Source organism: Pipistrellus hanaki (genome assembly GCF_964339955.1).
Source record: "Pipistrellus hanaki genome assembly, chromosome: 4".
Taxonomy (NCBI): Eukaryota; Metazoa; Chordata; class Mammalia; order Chiroptera; family Vespertilionidae; genus Pipistrellus; species Pipistrellus hanaki.
In genome coordinates, this window is record NC_140506.1 from 72,899,346 (window position 1) to 72,918,300 (window position 18,955).

Here is an 18,955-nt window from a genome sequence, read left to right on the forward strand (position 1 = left end):
TGCACGCTGGGATATTTAAGTCTTCTCCGCGGCGCGGAGCCGCGATGTCTCCGGCGGCTGCGGCGCCTGGAGGAGGCGAGCGGCGGCGGCCCATAGCGTGTGCCAGGGACTGCCGGGGCCGGGGCTGGGGGTGCGGCGGGGCGGCGCTTCTCGGCCTGTCGCTGCTCGGCCTCGTCCTGTACCTGGTGCCGGCGGCGGCCGCGCTGGCCTGGCTGGCCGTGGGGGCTACCGCGGCCTGGTGGGGACTGAGCCGCGAGCCCCGCGGTTCGCGCGCCATCTCCTCGCTCGTTCGGAACGCGCGGCGTCAGCGAATACTGTTCACCTCGTCTCCGGCCAAGTCGGCGGTAAACGGAAACCTCCTAGAGCCGCGGACCCCGCTCCAAGGACCCGACCCCGCTGAACTGCTCCTTATGGGCAGTTACCAGGGCAAGCCCGGCCCCCCGCAGCCGGCCCCGGTTCTGGAGGCCAGGAACGTGCGGGAGAGGCAGACCCGCCTCCTTCCCACCCGCACCTCGCCGCCGCCGGGTTACTCGGTTCATCGCGTTCATCACATTCACTCCTCTCACCCCACTCCTCTTTTTGGACCCTCCAGGAGGCCCACCCACAGGTAAGATACGCTGATCTTTCCCAGACCCCTCCTCTCTCTGTCGACAGGCTTGGAATTGAGGACTTGACTTTAAATTCGGTTTTCTTTCAAGTCCAAGGTAGATTCTGTGTCGTTTGACCTCTTTTAAACCTCTTTGTGCATGTCAACCGTTCCCCATCATCACCCCCGCTCTTCCCATTTAACCTTGGGAATGAGATGGGTTGCCACAGCTGATCCCTTCCTTCCAATTCTTAACACTGAATTTTAGTACAGTATAGATTTAGCAGAATACTTGTTAACATTAAGATACCCCTACTTCGGGGGAAAATACCTTTATCTTTCGAGTGTAGTCATATAGTAGTGTGTGTGTGTGCTATATATTATACATGTTATATATATTACATATATATGTTACATACATATATGTATTATAAATGTATATATATTTTGGACCCATAGAGAAATTTTATCAGTTTAGCTGAGCTCAAAGAGGAAACACTTCTTCCATTGATAAAATTTGATAAAGATGATCAAATTAAGACACTTTCATTTAATCTCAATAGAGAAGAATACAAAAAATTTGATGAAAATGGGTTCTTTTTTTAATGTTTTTTATTTTTAGAGAGAGGGATGTATCATATATATGTATATATATATATAATCTATATATATAATCTATGTATAATCTACATATATAAAATCTATATATAAAAGACTAATATGCAAAGTGATCCCTCTTGAGTTCCATCGCTCGCTATGATATGTGCTGACCACCAGGGGCAGCACAGAATGGACGGACGGCCCCAGCCAGCAGTCAGAAGGCCCCAATTGGCCCCAATCACCAGCCAGGCCTAGGGATCCTGCCCATGCACAAATTTCGTGCACCAGGCCTCTAGTAGAGAAAATTATCAGTGATCAATGGGCTGCCTTCTGCATGACCCCCACAAGGGAAGGAGCCTGCAACCTGGTCATGTGCCCTGACCAGGAATCAAACCAGTGACCTCTTGGTTCCTGGGTTGACTCAACCACTGAGCCATACCAGCCAGACATAAGGTTCTTGGTAAGTAAATTTAGTTGAGAAGATGAACATTTAGGTGTTGAAAAATATTTAACTCTGGTACATTACTGATGATTTATTGAAAAGATTGAAGGATTTTTGAAGTTTCTCCCTACATGTCCTAATACACACTTTTCTTCCATTGTAGCTTTGCTTGTGTGGGCAAGGTTTTCAATTTCCCTCTCAAATTGTTGAAGTCCATAGTAGGGATGGCTTTTAAACAGCTGCCACTTTCTGCCTCTAGATGGAATGATGTGGGAAGTTACCATAAAAATTCTGTGTTTTGTATTGCTTAGAGGTTTAAGCTTTCTAGAAAATATCTGAACCCACATAGTTTTTTAGTCAGTTAATTTTCTGACATTCTTTTAAGCATTTTGGTTCCATAATATGTCTCCTATTCTCCACAGGGATTGTGGAACTTTATCAAATCGGTTTTTAATAACACCTCGAAGACAATATCCAATTCAACAGGCCCAATATTCCTTTCTGGGGGTACTTCCCACAGTGTCCTGGAATGGTTACCACAAGAAGACCGTGCTATCGCCTCATAATTCCAAGATGGTGTGCAGTCCAGTGACGGTGAGGATTGCTCCTCCTGATAGCAAATTGACTCGTTCTCCCATGTAAGTATTATTGTTGGAAAAATAGACTCCTTTTTGTGTCCACTTTATTCTTCCATGATTATTTCTTTGACAAGTACTATTAAGAAAAAAAAAAGGGGGGGGGGTAGGGGAGGTGGGTACCTGTGTGTTTAAATGAGAAATCTCAAATTTGAGTCATTGAACTATCTTATTTTCTTGTTTTTCTTTTTTTTTGCCTTATATTGTAGCTTTAATTGCTAAGGGCATTTTCTGTGAATGTATAAATTACACTGTTGCTTATAAGCTAGCTTCTGATTTTCAATGAAGATTGTGCTATATGACAAGGTAATTAAAATATCTTAAGACTAGAATCTTGTCTTTCATTGCAGAACAGAGCAGCTAATTAGCTCAACACTGTCCTCACCATCAAGTAATGCTCCAGACCCATGTGCAAAGGAGACTGTACTGAGTGCCCTCAAAGAGAGGAAGAAAAGAACAGTGGAGGAAGAAGAACAAATAGTCTCTGATGGCCAGGAAAATAAAAGAAGGTAACAGGCTCAGCAGAGTACTCACCAGGCCTCCCACATGGATTCCTGTGGTTTGTTGAAATGCAGATCACTCCCAGAAAGATTACAGAGGCTGCTCCAGTTTGTGAGCCTTAGTAGGTCCCCTTTGGCTTTCATGGCAGAGCTTAATAATGCTGACAGTGAGGCTTTAATGCTGTTCATTTCAGGGTTAGGCATAGGTGAGGTGAATGTTATAATTTACCTTTCCCTAAGTCAGTGGTTCTCAACCTTTCTAATGCCTTTAATACAGTTTCCTCATTTTGCTACCCACAGGTTGAGAACCGCTTGCAGGGTCGCCTAAGACCATTGGAAAACATACATATTTACATTACGATTCATAGCAGTAGTAAAATTACAGTTATGAAGTAGCAACGAAAATAATTTTATGGTTGGGTGTCACCACAACATGAGGAACTGTATTAAAGGGTTGCAGCATTAGAAAGGTTGAGAACCACTGCTCTAAGTATTGGGATAAGCCAACAACTATTCGTCATGTTAGCCTCATACTTTTGATACAGATATGTTAAATTCTGTTTTTGAGAAAAAATGTTCAAAGGCTTACCCTCCTAATCTTGTGTTGTTTAGTTATCTGGGTAACCACCAGTTTAAATGTGTAATTGTGCTGAAGGGAATGCTTGACAAAGGAAAGTGTAAACTAGAGTATGGTAGTTTTATCAGTAGAGTAAAATCGACTTCATTATTTGGTGTTCAATAACTTAAGGAAAATGAAATAAGGACTCTTTCCTTAGTATGGTAAGAACGGAGTTTGAAGTCACTAATAATGCAGAATTGATTGTGGCTTTCTAAGTAATTAAGAATTCCACTCTTTTTTTTTAATATAATTTTTTAAAAATATATATTTTATTGATTTTTGTACAGAGTGGAAGGGAGAGAAATAGAGTTCGAAACATCAATGCGAGAGAGTCATCGACCAGCTGCCTCCTGCACACTCCCCACTGGGGATATGCCCGCAACCAAGGTACACGCCCTTGACCGGAATCGAACCCGGGGCCCTTCAGTCCCCAAGCTGATGCTCTATCCATTGAGCCAAACCGGTCCCGGCCCACTCATTTTTTTAATATAATAAATTGAGCAACCACAATGTGCCAGAGCCTATTCCAGATACTGTGGATAGAGCAGTGAACAAAACTAAGTCCTCTTGGACCTCGGGAAGAAACAAAAAGGGGGAGGATATTAAAACAAGGTTTAGATTATAAGTATATAGAAATTTTTAAAAATTGGGTGATAGAAATTTTAAAAAGGGGGGTGATATATAAAAAACATGGTAATGAGAAGGCAGCTTCTTTATATGAGGTGGTCAAGGAATTGCTCTTCTGTATATGAATGAACCCTTGGAATTGCTCTTCTGTATATGAGTGAACCCTTGAAAAATATAATCATTATTCCTATTACCTAAACCAAATTATTCATATCCTACAGGTTCAGGGTTGTCCATCTTTGCTACTTTAGATAACAAAATTAAGTAAGAGAAATATTAATCAATGCAAGTGTATTTAACACTAGGGGCCTGGTCCATGAAATTTGTCCCTCAGCCCAGCCTGCTCCCTCTCACAGACTGGGAACCCTCAGAGGATGTCCTACTGACGGCTTAGGCCCACTCCCCATGGGGAGCTAGTCTAAGCCACAATCTGGCCTCCCTCTGCAGGAAGCAACTGAGCTGATCAGGGGAAGGCACTAGCCCCATCACCCCACTGCTGCAGCCATTGCCAGCCATCACAGCTGCCAAGGTGTTTTCATCAACATGGACTCCAGTCCTTTCACTGTGAAAAAATAACGTTTTTTAGGCATTTTTCAAACTGTGTCTTTCATAAGATGTGGCATTTCTTTTTTATTTTTTAATCCTCACCTGAGGATATGTTTCCATTGAATTTTAGAGAGTATTGAAGAGAGAGAGAGGGAGAGAGACAGAGAGAAATATCAATGTGAGAGGGACACTTTGATTGGTTGCCTCCTGCATGTGCCCTGACCTGGGCCTCAGCCAGGGAGGATCCTGTAACCTAGGTACATGTCCTTGATCAGAATTGAACCCGAACCCTGTGGTCAGCAGACCGAGGTTCTATCCACTGAGCCAAACTGGCTAGAGTAGGATACGACATTTCTTAGCCCCTCTAGCAGCAGACCTTCATTTTTTTCTCCAGGAATGTGGTGGAAAAACCCTATATCACCTTCTTGGATTCTTACTACCCAAGTTACCAAGAACACTGCAAGTGGTGGCGTACAGGGAGCTTAGCCAATGAGCAGTCAGAAAAGGTGTTTATGCTTGAACTGGTTTCGCTCAGTGGATAGAGTGTTGGCCTGCAGACTGAGGGTCCCAGGTTTGATTCCTGTTAAGGGCATGTACCTTGGTTTGGGGCACATCCAGTGGATAGTGTGCAGGAGGCAACTGATCAATGTTTCTCATCGATGTTTCTGACAGTCTATCCCTCTCCCCTCTTCTCTGTAAAAAGTCAATAAAATATATTTAAAATAAAAAAAGGTATTTCCTCTGCAGCCCATGTGCAGAAGATCCCCTGCATTGTGTCCACAGGGCTAGGGGCATGTCCCCCCGCATTCACTGTGTCCACCAGGCTGGGGGATGTGGATCCAGGCTGCTTGGCACCCCCAGCCACTTGTCCTGCTCAATGCCCATATATGCAAATTAACCCACTATCTTTGTCAGATTAATTTGCATACTCCTGATTGGTTGGTGGGCATCAGAGAGGTACAGTCAATTTGCATCTTTCTCTTAATAGTGTATAATAGCTAGGAAGATCAAGTTATGATGAATAGAGATGTGATTTATAAGTGAGCAATTTGAGCTAATGTCAACTAGCTAAGCAGGAATGACAGGAGGCAGGGGTGTGGAGACGGGAGAGGAAATAACCATTCTTATGGTCCCAGTAGGTTTTTCATGTTCTTAGGAATGGGTAGTTTTACTTGACCCTAGTGAGTCTGTAACTGAAGATTCTATAGTTATCCTTCCCATAATTGGAATAATCAATGATTATGTGCACCATGCATAGCCCTTCTTAAATGTGAGACGTAAAGTTTTCCCCTAACATACTTACCATATTAACCTCTAGATAACTATGGGATGTGTGGATTGGTTCCTAAAATGTTTTTTGTTTTGTTTTGTTTTGTTTTTAATTTGTGAATGTAGGGTGTTAAATTTGTGATTGTAATAATTAATACAGTGAATAGTTCTAAAGGTCTTGATGTACAGTAAGTCTTAACATTGTTGATAGGTTCTTAGAAACTGTGACAATATATAACAAAATCTATTTTCCCCTAGGCTAATTGATATAAACAATAGTTAAATTCTTATGGTCATCTCATCAACATTATAATGAAATGACATTGAATGAAATCATGTTATTCAAGGATTTTACACTTTCCTTATTGCCAGACAATCTTAGAATAAATTTACCTTTCGGAATCTTTGGGATTTAAAGCAAACTTTTTCTTGTCTAGCATGGAACCTGTCCTCCATAGAAATAGTACATGCCCCAGGAATATGCTTTTAGGGGGGGAAATGTCATTTCATTTAATTGAGAGTTTTTTGATTTATCACAGGCGCCATGACAGCAGTGGGAGTGGACATTCAGCATTTGAGCCCCTGGTGGCCAATGGCGTCCCTGCTTCTTTTGTGCCTAAGTAAGTGAAAATCCATTTGGTTGAGTTATACACTGTTTAGAAAGAGGGCATTGCCAAAGTCATTGTCCTATAGATGTTCCTATTTGTTTTTTGCATTGCTTTATTTGTTCAAGTTCAAATCTTTTTTAAATCAGGGGAGCATTTGAGTAACTTGCCACAATAATGCTCTTATAATTCCTTTTAGTATTTTTTAATAACAAAGTATGTAAATAGAAAGATCACAAGGTTTGCACGATGGATAACATATAAAACTGAAATTTAAGATAAGTGTTAAGTTTGTACATTTGAGTTTAAATACATTTGAAGAAGAAATGAATTGGAGGGAAAGTGGCTCAGAAATACGTGTGGAAAATCTTGGGGTAACTTATATGCTTAATTTGAGCCAGCAGTATAATACGACTGCCAAAAAACTAATGTGCTCCTATTCTGTGTTGATAGAACAAAAACTAGAAGTGGCAGGTAAGTGGCAGTGCTGCTTTCCTTAGTTCTATTCAGATTGTCCATGGAGTATTGTATTTGCTTTGGTGTACTACACTATAAAAAAAGATATACACAAACTGAAATTCATTTTGAGTGAAGCAACTACTATGTTAAAGGATGGTGGTGGTAGGTAAGGAGGGTTTGAAGGTACTTAGGTACTAGCCCAGAGGAGAAACACCTCAAAGGAATAAGGAAATGAGGGAGGGAAAGATAATGGCCTCCAAAAAACTGGAGCACTATCAAATGAAAGGACGGAACATCTTGCTTGGTATGGCACCAAATAGGATCCATGTGTGAAAGTTAGAGGACAGATTTCTCATCCCATATGAGAATAAACTGGTCCACATTTGGCATTCATCACTCTAGGACAGGAGTGGGAAACCTTTTTTTTTTTTTTTTACCAAAGGCTATTAGGATAGGTATAGCATCATTTGTGGGACCACTTAAAAGGTAGCCTGCTATATTTGGTCAAACATTTAATTAACTCCTAATGCCTTGCAGGGCCAGACCAAACGAATTCGTGGGCTTTATATGGCCCTGTGGGCCAGACATTCCCTACCCCTGCTCTAAGAGATAATGAGTTATCTATATTTTAATAGAGGTTGGATGACTATTCTATAGGAAGGATATACAGGAATTTCTATTTCAGTTGGAAACTTAGAAAAAATGGCTGGTTCTTCTTAACTGATTTTTTAAATAGCTTTATTAAGGGATAATTAACATATACTAAATTGTGTCTTAAAGTGTACAGTTTAAGTTTTGACATGTATACACCTATGAAACCATCACCACAGTCAAGATAATGAACATAACCATCACCTCCAAAAGTTTTCCAGTGTCTCTTAGTAGTATCTCCCTCCAGTCTTGCCCCATCCCCAGGCATTCAGTAATAATACTTTCTATCACTGGAGATAAGTGTGTATTTTCTAGAATATTATTTAAGTGAAATCACACATTTAATTTCAAAATATTTGGCTTTTTCTTCTTGACTTTGTCAGATATATTTAAGAAAGATTTTGTGACCATGGATGAAACCTTAAAAGAATGTTGCCTTCAATAGCACATCTAACTATCTTTTTCCCTTTTATTAGGCCTGGGTCTCTGAAAAGAGGTCTCAATTCCCAGAGCTCAGATGACCACTTGAATAAGAGATCCCGCACCTCCTCTATGAGCTCCATGACGAGCACATACACAGGTGGCATCCTTAGCTCCAGCCGAAATGCCATCACCAGTTCTTACAGTTCTACCCGAGGTTTTTCTCAGGTACATTATTCTTATGGGTGGCGTGGGCAAAATGGATTCCAAGCATCAATTAGTTAATTGATTAGTCAGTGTTTACTAATACCTTTGTCAGAGATTGGGATTACCTCTAAATTAACAGAAGATACAAATCCTTGAATAAAAATCAATGGAACAGAAAAGAAAGCTGAGAAAGTAAACCAGTGTATATGTGGGAGCCTGATACAAGACAGAGCCATTGCACATAAATAGGCCAAGGATGAATAATTCAATAAACAGTGTTAATTGGATTGAGGAGGTAGACTAAGTTCAACTTGCATTGGGTCATAAAAGAAATTTATCCTAGGTTGCAAATTTAGTGAAAGTTTTAAAAATAAGAAGTGGCTGTATTTTTGTTTGTTTATTTTAGAAAGAGAATGTTGTATAGCCTACAGCAGATCAGGCTTTGTTACCAGACAGACTTGGGTTCAATTTTGGCTCTAACATTTAATCACTATAGGGCCTTGGACAGGTAAATCACATAAATTCCTTTTCTCATCTCTGAAGGATTGTTGGAAAGATTGAAGGTAATGTTCGAAATGTACCCATTACAGTGCCTGTCAATAAGTGGTTACCCAATTACATAGTTCAAAAAAAAAATCATGCGTTGAGGAAGATTTTTGAGGGGAGAAAATTTTTTAGATAAATTTATTCATAAGGCTCTTATAGTTAACATAAATTCAAGATGAAGGCTTAAACCAGAGCAGTTGTGGGAATGCAAAGAAGAAGATAATCATAATAACCTTTACCTCGAGTACTTTCGGCCAGACCCTACCTTAAGCACTTAATGCCTATTTCCTCATTGAATCGTCACAGTAGGCCTATTAAGTACATAGCCGTTATCCCTATATTTAAAATGGTTTTTATGTTAAATTTCAAATATACATAGAAGGAAAGAAACTAATGAACCTCCATGTAGCTTCAATAGTTAGCATTTTGACAGTCCTGTTCCATCAATACCACCCCCAACTACCACACCACCTTTTGGTTTTGCTCTTGAGTATTAACCTGTTAACCGGGGAGTTCCCTTTTTAATTACGCAACCTGTAACGGGCGCGTACTCTTTCACTAGGACGTGTCAGTACGTCATACCTGGAGGACCTAATTTCATATGATTATTATTATTATTTTTATTTATACTTAATTAAAATAAATGAAATATATATATTTTTGTTTATTTATATATATAAAGCACAAAGGAAAATACAAACAAATAGAAAAGAATACAAACAAAAAAGTGGAAACATCGAATTAAAAAATTATAAATTTGCCAAAACCGGTTTGGCTCAGTGGATAGAGCGTCCGTCTGTGGACTGAGGGGTCCCAGGTTTGGTTCCGGTCAAGGGCATGTACCTTGGTTGCGGGCACATCCCTGATGGGGGATGTGCAGGAGGCAGCTGGTCGATGTTTCTAACTCTCCCTCTCTCCCTCTCTGTAAAAATATCAACAATATTAAAAAAATAGAGGTACTTCAGTGTGTTTTTAAACTTTCTTAACATTAATTGTCACTATTATACCATTACTGGAGGCCCAATGTATGAAAATTTGTGCAAGGATGGGCCTTCCTTCCCCTGGCTGTCAGCATTGCCTTCCCTCCGACCCGGAGCCACCTTTCTGCCTTTGCTCTGGCCTGGAGCCGCCTTTCCGCCTTCCCACGCTGCCCAGAGGCCTGGAGCTGCTGGGGTGGTGCAGAATACGTGCGTCATCGCCATGGCGACAATGCAAATGTCCCGCTGCTGGTCACTTGGTGCCTGCATATGCAAATTAACCCACCATCTTTGTTGGGTTAATTTACATACTCCTAATTGGCTGGTGGGCATCACAAAGGTACAGTCAACTTGCATCTTTTTTATTAGTGTAGATTCCACTCAAACAGTAATAATTATTTAGTACTAGAGGCCAGGTGCATGGATTTGTGCACTGGTGGGGTCCCTCGACCCAGCCTGCTGGGATCAGGCCAAAACCAGTTCTCCAACATCCCCACAAAGGTCCCAGATTGCGAGAGGGCAGTTCTCAAGTGCCACACCTGGGAATTGGGCTCCCTCCTCTCTGGTTCTGGTGAGTCAGCAGAGAACCACAGCTGACAAATCACCGCAGCTCAGCAATTCCTGAATTGAGCGTTTGCCCCCTGGTGGTCAGTGTGCATCATAGCTATCGAACGGAGCGGCGGCTTCCAGGTAGTCATTGTGCGTATAGCTAAATTGACTGCCATCATACATAGATTGGCTATCTCTTTTTGTAACTTGCTTTGTTATATTGGGTCGGCAGCTAAGTAATTGCGGATTTTTTAAAGAAAATCAAAGACAATTTTTTCATGGAACTAAATAACTTTATTCTTTAATGTATTGCCCATTTTGATCAATGACCTTTTGCCATCTTTCAGGCAGCATCATAATCCCACGTTCAAAAAACTTCTGTTTTTTATTAGCAAAAAACTGAATCAGGTACGATTTGACATCATCATCATTATTGAAATTTTTACCATTCAAGGAGTTTTGTAAAGATCGAAACAAAAAGTAATCAGATGGTGCAAGGTCAGGACTATATGGTGGATGTGGCAAAACATCCCAACCAAGCTCCATTAATTTTTGCCGAGTGACCAAAGATGTGTGTGGCCTTGCATTGTCATGATGGAACACAACACCTTTTCTATTTGTCAATTCGGGCCACTTTTCTTCAACTGCATTATTTAATTTTGTTAGTTGTTCAATGTAGACATCAGAATTGATCGTTCGGTTGGGTGGTAAGAGTTCAAAGTAGACAATTCCTTTGTAATCCCACCAAACTGATAACAAAACCTTCTTTTGATGAATCTCAGCTTTTGATGTTGTTTGAGTTGGTTCACCTGGCCTGCTCCACGATCTTTTCCGCTTGATATTGTTGTAAACAACCCATTTTTCATCGCCAGTTATCAGTCGTTTTAAAAATGGATCATTTTCATTACGTTTCTTTAGCAAATCGCAGCTGCTAATGCGTTGCGTTAACTGTGATTCTTTCAGTTCGTGAGGAACCCATGTATCGAGTTTTTGAACATAGCCAAGTTGTTTTAAGTGATTTTCAATGCATGTATGTGATACATGAAGCTTCTCTGCAATCTCACGTGTTGTACTGTGACAGTCCGAATTGATTATTGCTTTGATTAGGGCGTCATCAACTTCAACTGGACGACCAGAGCGTCTTTCATCTTTGAGTGAAAAATCACCAGAACGGCCAAAACCGGTTTGGCTCAATGGATAGAGTGTCGGCTTGGGGACTGAAAGGTCCCGGGTTCGATTCCGGTCAAGGGCATGTACCTTGGTTGCGGGCATATCCCCAGTAGGGGGTGTGCAAGAGGCAGCTGATCGATGACTCTCTCTCATCGATGTTTCTGACTCTCTATCTCTCTCCCTTCCTCTCTGTACAAAATCAATAAAATATATTTAAAAAAAAAAAAAAAGAAAAAAAAGAAAAATCACCAGAACGAAATTTGGCAAACCAATTTTGACACTGCCGTTCTTTTAAGGCTTCGTCACCATAAACAGCACATAACTTTTTATGAGCTTGTGATGCGTTTTTCCCTTGCGGAAATAAAAAAGCAAAATATGACGAAAATGTTCCTTTTGATTTTCCATTTTTCAACGAACGCCAAACAAAAACTACAAAACAGATCAAAAAACTTTTTTTACTGATTAACAGCTGAATAGCCAACTATCAAATACAAAATGTGTTTTACATTTGTACTACGTCTGCAAACCTAAAAATTCAACTGAAGCCATGTGTGTGTGAAACCCGCAATTACTTAGTTGCCGACCCAATATCTTTAGGCCACTTATTATTTTATATGTTCATTATATTTATATGGAGTTGCAAATTTTTAGTTTTGACATGTTGAAGATATCAATTCATCACTTTAATTGAAAATACTTACCTTTTAGTTTGTTTATACTTTTTTGTTTGTTTCCTGCCCATAAAGATTTTTAAGATATCAATTCATCACTTTAATTGAAAATACTTACCTTTTAGTTTGTTTATACTTTTTTGTTTGTTTCCTGCCCATAAAGATTTTTATTTCTAGATTATGGAAATATTAGTGTCATTGAAAATACAAATGGTATAGCCAAAACCGGTTTGGCTCAGTGGTAGAGCGTCGGTCTGCGGACTGAAAGGTCCCAGGTTCGATTCCGGTCAAGGGCATGTACATTGGTTGCGGGCACATCCCCGGTAGGGGGTGTGCAAGAGGCAGCTGGTCAATGTTTCTCTCTCATTGACGTTTCTAGCTCTCTCCTCTCTGTAAAAAATCAATAAAATATATATTTTAAAAATATATTTTTTAAAAGAAAAGAAAATACAAATGGTACAAAAGATATACATATAGTAAAGCTTCCTTCCACATGGTAATATTTTTGTGTGGAGAGATTCTTAGTTTTTATGTAACATTCTGTCAGTTTTCTTTCTTTAGTTTCTGGCATAAAAAGTCTTTTATTCTATCCCATGTTATTTAACAACTCATCAATGTTTTTATAGTTCTTTTGTTTATTACACTTTTTACATGTAAATTGCTATTGCATTAGGATTATGTGTGTATGTACAGTTTAGAAGTAGAGATACGTTTTTACCCTGGCAAAACATTCAAATCACCATTGGCACTTTATTAAAAATGTAAGGTGTGAGGCCCACAGTTGATTTATTCCCAATGACCATCCTTTCTTATTCTATATCAGAGAATAACATTTTCTTAAAAATGTTATTTATTTCAGCATTTTTCTCAATCTAATTCTGAGCCTTGGGTTTTCTGATATTATTAGTTTATGGAACTCTGTTGTTTTATCACCTGTCTTTGATTTTTAAATCCTTCTTTTTAACTTTTAAACATTGTTTTCTTCCTTTTGTGTTTATATCATGTAACTGTTACAGAGTAAGAAATCACTAGAAGCTTCCCAGTAGGAAAATGTGATAGTTTAGTACCATTGTATTAGGCTAAAGACTTATTTACGGAATGTTTGTTGTTTTTTTTTTAATATATTTTATTGATTTTATACAGAGAGGAAGAGAGAGGGATAGAGAATTAGAAACATCGATGAGAGAGAATCATCGATCAGCTGCCTCTTGCACACCCCCTACTGGGGATGTGCCTGCAACCAAGGTACATGCCCTTGACCGGAATCGAACCCGGGACCCTTCAGTCCCCAAGCCAACGCTCTATCCACTGAGCCAAACCGGTCTGGGCGAATGTTTGCTCTTTGTCAGTTACTTTGCTGCTAGCCCCTTTTGAAGGAGGTGGAGATGAAAACAGACCATCTTTGCCCTAGCCAGTTTGGCTCAGTGGATAGATCGTCAGCCTGCAGACCAAAGGGTCCTGGGTTTAATTCCAGTCAAGGATATTTACCTTGGTTGCAGGCTCCTCCCCAGACCAGGCCCTGGTCGGGCGCGTGCAGGAGGCAACCAATTGATGTTTTTCTTGCACATCAATATTTCCCTCTATCTTTCCCTTTCTCTTCCACTCTCTCTAAAAATCAATGGGAAAATATCTTCTGGTGAGGATAAAAAACAAACGAACAAAACAAAATGCTATCTTTGCTGCCAAGGGACTCTGCCTGGCAGAAGAGACAGATGTATAAATAATTATCATATAATGATAAGTGCCATAGATGTTGTAAAAGTCATAAATGTCATGACAGCATATTTTTAAAAAGTTAATAAAGTAAAGCTGAAAATTTAATGAAGGGAAACTAAGTTTATGGGCTTCCCTTCACTAGAACAGTTTCTTAATGTACTCTATTTCTACAGACAATATAGAGTAATTTATGCATCATTCAATTAAGTCATTGAATGTAATGTTCCTTTTTAATATATACAAAAAGTACATTGATTCTTCCTACACTTATTAGCATTCCATTACTTTTCAGACTTTTTTATTCCAACTGACTTTCTTTTCAGGATCCTTCCTTCACCAAGAAATATTTTTTAGTCACTTACAAAGGGGACTTTATATGCAATATGAATAGAACCACAAAGTTATATTAAAGGTTGAATGCTGAAGTATCATCTAATGTTACTTTTATTTGACTTTTAGCTATGGAAGAGAAGTGGTCCAAGTTCATCACCCTTTTCCAGCCCAGCCTCATCCCGCTCCCAGACACCAGAGAGGCCAGCAAAGAAAATCAGGTAATCACTTACTTGCTGTATGGATTATTGGTTAGGAAATGAGGGAAATTTACTTGGCTCTTAGGCTCTCTGATTTAGAGAGTCAAATTAACATCTAGAAGGACAGGCAAATACCAAGCAGAATTGCTCTTATTTTTACAGTTTGTTTTTTTAAAAAAATATATATTTTTATTGATTTTTTTACAGAGAGGAAGGGAGAGGGATAGAGCTAGGAACATCCATGAGAGAGAAACATCGACCAGCTGCCTCCTGCACACCTCCTACTGGGGATGTGCCCGCAACCAAGGTACATGCCCTTGACTGGAATCGAACCTGGGATCTCTCAGACAACAGACCAACGCTCTGTTCACTGAGCCAAACCGGTTTCGGCTTATAGTTCTTTATGCACTGAGTATAGGAGTCTCTTCTGCTGTACCAATGACCAGGTGTAAAAGTAGAATAGAGTGAGCAGAGTGAATAATATCAGTGGGCAGTAATCTTCATGTTCTTGACTGCAGCTGACCCTCCAGGCCTACCTACAGTTGACTAGAATGCCAGTCTCTTAGGGATTATATCTGTGCCTAGAACACTCAGTAACATGGAAGGTTGTAAGGAAGGTTTTGAAGATAATTGATTTGTATTTGTTTTAAGACTGGTTTCTCCATGGTTTCCATTAACTACCTCCCTTCATTTCTGTGGGAATTTTCTTTTTTTTTGTCCTGGCATACTAAAATCTCAAATCATGGTTGTTCTAGACTTTGGCCAGTTGGGAATTGGGAGGATATGTTATTCAGTATTTATTGTCAGGAAGTCTTTATAAACTTAATTTTGTGGTTTTCTCCTACAGAGAAGAGGAACTTTCCCATCATTCTAGTCCTTCAACTCCATTAGTAACCGACAAGGAGTCCCAGGGAGAAAGGGGTAAGTTAATAAACAGGCAAGAGTGGCTTGTGGTGTTTATGGAGGATGTATAGACTAGTACCTATTCAAACCACACTTTGAGCATTGCTGTATAGAGGGCCTGGTATATACAGAGACAGAAGTTCCTGTACTTCAGATGTTTGTAGTCTAGTAGGGGAGGAAGGTGATAAACAAATGCAGTATCACCCAGGGTAACTGGGATGGGGATAAGCTCAGGTTGAGGTATCTGTGAGCAATCCAGGAATTATTGCCCAGCAGTTGTATGCATGCCTCTGGAGTAAGTCTCTCTGTACAGCCTCCTGACTATTAGAAATAATATTGTAAACTCTATCCACGAGTCCAGACTATGGAAGATGAAATCTTTCAGAGATATCCAGTGAAAATTCAGTGTTACAAGACTATATTTCTTTAGTTGTAGATACAACCACATGGAAGAAACAGAACTTGAGGAATTCCCCATCTACACCTGGCAGCTCTGGGCAGCGTAAACGGAAGATTCAGCTGCTGCCCTCCAGGCGAGGGGACCAGCTGACATTGGTATGGTCTTGTCCATTTGCCCCTGCCCACCTTCTTAGCTCTCTGAGTTTTGGGAAGGCTAAATACAGGTTTCTCCCAATTTCTTATGATTGACTTGACTTCTCCTTTTTCTGTTGGGTAGCCTCCACCTCCCCAGCTTGGTTATTCAATTACTGCTGAGGACCTAGACTTGGAAAAGAAAGCTTCATTACGATGGTTTAACCAAGTCTTGGAAGATAAGACTGGTAAGGAATGAAGATGTTTCACATTCTCGGGAGGATTTGGGGTTTTTTGGGGGGTTTTTTGGTCTATTCCTTCTGAGAAATCCCTGTGGGTCCTCAGTAGAATCTGAAGAAAGTGAGCACTAAGGTTGAGGGCAAGCATTTCTAAATGAGTTATACTGAGACACTGAGCATTCCCATGCCTGCGATGGGGATTCCCAAACCAGGGAGGACAACTGAATCTTTTTCTTCCTTAGATGCTGCCTCAAGCTCAGTCACTGAGAACCCACCTACCACTCAGCCTTTTACTTTTACCCTGCCTACTTCTGGGACTGCTCCCTCCCCAACCTCTCTCCCAGCCCCAAGCACTAATCCGCTGTTGGAGAGCTTGAAGAAGATGCAGGATTCCCCGGGCCTAACATCCTTCCCAGGTGAGTGAGAGTTTCCCCTTAGAGCATATGACATCAATCTTTGTTGAGGTTGAAGTAAAAGCATTATTCCTGTCAGTCAATGGAAATTATAAGGATTGAACTTATTCTGGCTGACCAGACCTGAGCTGGTGCAAGCTTAAGAGCTTCAGAATTCTGTAATCAGGAAATTTTAGAGAAGGGGAGCTGTAACATTTAAGCTGTTTTGTTAGTCATATGGCTCTTGATTTGAAACCTACTTCCTTAGCTGCTCTGAGCCTTGAAGTTATTTGTAAAACGAGAATAATGCTTTCCTCATGAGGTAGCGCTGAAGTGTAAATGTGATTACATGGTTGAGATGTCTTATCACGTGCTTATTAGACCAAAGGCACAAGATAATATGAATTATTTTTCCCTCTAGGTTTCCAAGGGTCGTTTGATTGTTCCTGCCCCCTGCTTTCATAGCATTTCATTTAAACACACTACTACTATTTCACTTTATCATGCAGTAGTAGTATATGTTAGCTCTCAGCCTGTCCCAGGGCTCAGGGGCAGGCTGTCTCATTCATTGTTATATGCTCTGCACTTAGCATATGGTAGTCAAGTATAGTAAATCTTTGTTAAGTGAGTGAGGTGTATCTGGGTTATTAACTGGACTAAGTTTCCACACATTTAACCCAATTAGGCCAAGTTTTATCTCCTCCTATATTCCTTACGACCTATGAAGAGTGGAAATAACAAATACTTCCTTGATTTTTAAGTAATAAATACTTTAAGAGCCAGTGGTACAGATTTAGTCATATTTGTTAACTGACCCTTAAATCCCCAGCACTGTGCTGGGCACAGGGAGGATACAAAAGCATTGACTGATTATGTTTGAGATATTCAGAATTCACTTTCTCTGCTCTTCTCCCCAGATGATTCAACTGGAGTGGCAATTCCCGTGGCCCATTCGCCTCCGAAGACACCCAGCCTTCTGGGCCCTCCTAGCTCTTCACAGTCAACACCCCTTCCAGGCACCTCCTCAGACTCCAAACCCACAATATCTTTCTTGGGGCTGTCCCCTACTTCCGTACCAGTCACTGACACCACCAAGTCACCTCAGGCTGAGACATCTGCCCCATCCCAGGCCCTGTCTGCCCCGGCCCCCAGCCCCAAGCCAAGTCTTCTGTTTGGAATGCTGAGCACTCCCCCTGCTAACCCTTCTGCCTCTGCAGCTCCTGCTGTGTCTTCAGCATCCCCCATGTTCAAGCCCATTTTTCAGGCTCCACCTAAAAGTGAGAATGAGGGCCCCTTGCCATGTAGCCCCTCCAAGGTCACAACCACAGCATCTTTTAGCTCTACCCTTCCCACGACTACCAACTCCTCACCCATTCCTTTCAAACCTCTTTTTGGCAACATGGGGCCATCTACATCTGTGTCCTTGCCAACTCCCTTCTCCTTCAATCAGACAACTACTACAGCCACAACCACAAACGCCCCTCTCTTCACTGGCCAGGCCAGTGCCACCTCAACAGTGGCTTCTGCGACCACAGCCAGCACCTCCACAGACTCAGCTTCGAAGCCTACTTTTGGCTTTGGTGTGAGCAATGTGACCAGCACCATGAACAGCATGACTAGCACCACCACTTCCACCTCCCAGCCTTTCCTCTTTGGGAATCCCCCTGCCTCTGGTGCCAGCTTTACCCCAGCTATAGGCCCCATATTTCAATTTGGCAAGCTTTCTGCCATTCCTACTTCAACAACAACGACAACCACCACCACCTTTGGCCAGTCCCTACCCGGTGCCGTGCAGGCAGCCACCAGCAGCAGCACCACTGGCTTTAGTGCTTTTGGCAGCACCCTTACAACTTCGGCCCCGGTCACCACCAGCCAGCCCACCCTGACATTCAGTAGTTCTACCACCCCGACATTCAACATTCCCTTTGGCTCAAGCACCAAGGCCCCTCTCCCATCATATCCGGGAACCAACCCCCAGCCTTTTGGGGCCACTGATGGGCAGCAACAGGGTGCTACCAAGCCAACCCTTGCCCCTAGCTTTGGCAACTCTTTCACTTTTGGAAACTCTGCAGCCTCGGCCCCAACTGCAACTCCAGCACCAACCCCACCCCAGCCAGCCTTTGGCAACACTGCGCAGTCAGCTTTTGGTGGTTTGAAACCCACAGCCTCTGCCTTTGGCACCCCTGCCAGCACCCAGCCAGCCTTTGGCAGCACCACAGCTGCCTTCTCCTTTGGTGCAGCCACCACTTCTGGCTTTGGAGCTACAACCCAGACTACCAGCAGCGGGACCAGTTCAGTGTTTGGCAGCACAGCACCATCGCCCTTCACATTTGGGGGTTCGGCAGCCCCAGCTGGCAGTGGGGGTTTTGGGATCAATGTGGCTACCCCAGGCACAAGCTCTACCTCTGGAGCATTCAACTTTGGAGGAGGACAGAGTGGGACCACTGGCAACACAGCCCCCTTTGGGGGAGGCTTGAGTCAGAACACACTGGGAGCACCCAGCCAGAGCACACCCTTTGCCTTCAATGTGGCCAGCACGCCTGAGAGCAAGCCTGTGTTTGGAGG

General features: G+C 41.7%; 1 protein-coding gene across 1 annotated transcript in view; it reads left to right on the forward strand.

The window, feature by feature from the left end:
- Positions 1-18,955, forward strand: part of LOC311621452 (nuclear envelope pore membrane protein POM 121C-like) — a 22,659-nt gene continuing 3,704 nt past the window's right edge. Inside the window, exons 1-11 of the mRNA XM_084881507.1 lie at positions 1-607; positions 2,051-2,266; positions 2,614-2,772; positions 6,364-6,444; positions 8,016-8,187; positions 14,255-14,346; positions 15,173-15,246; positions 15,659-15,783; positions 15,905-16,007; positions 16,241-16,414; positions 17,308-18,954. Coding sequence (XP_084737633.1) covers positions 45-607; positions 2,051-2,266; positions 2,614-2,772; positions 6,364-6,444; positions 8,016-8,187; positions 14,255-14,346; positions 15,173-15,246; positions 15,659-15,783; positions 15,905-16,007; positions 16,241-16,414; positions 17,308-18,954 — 3,406 coding nt within the window. The 5' untranslated portion in view covers positions 1-44. The remainder of the gene's footprint in view (positions 608-2,050; positions 2,267-2,613; positions 2,773-6,363; positions 6,445-8,015; positions 8,188-14,254; positions 14,347-15,172; positions 15,247-15,658; positions 15,784-15,904; positions 16,008-16,240; positions 16,415-17,307; position 18,955) is intronic.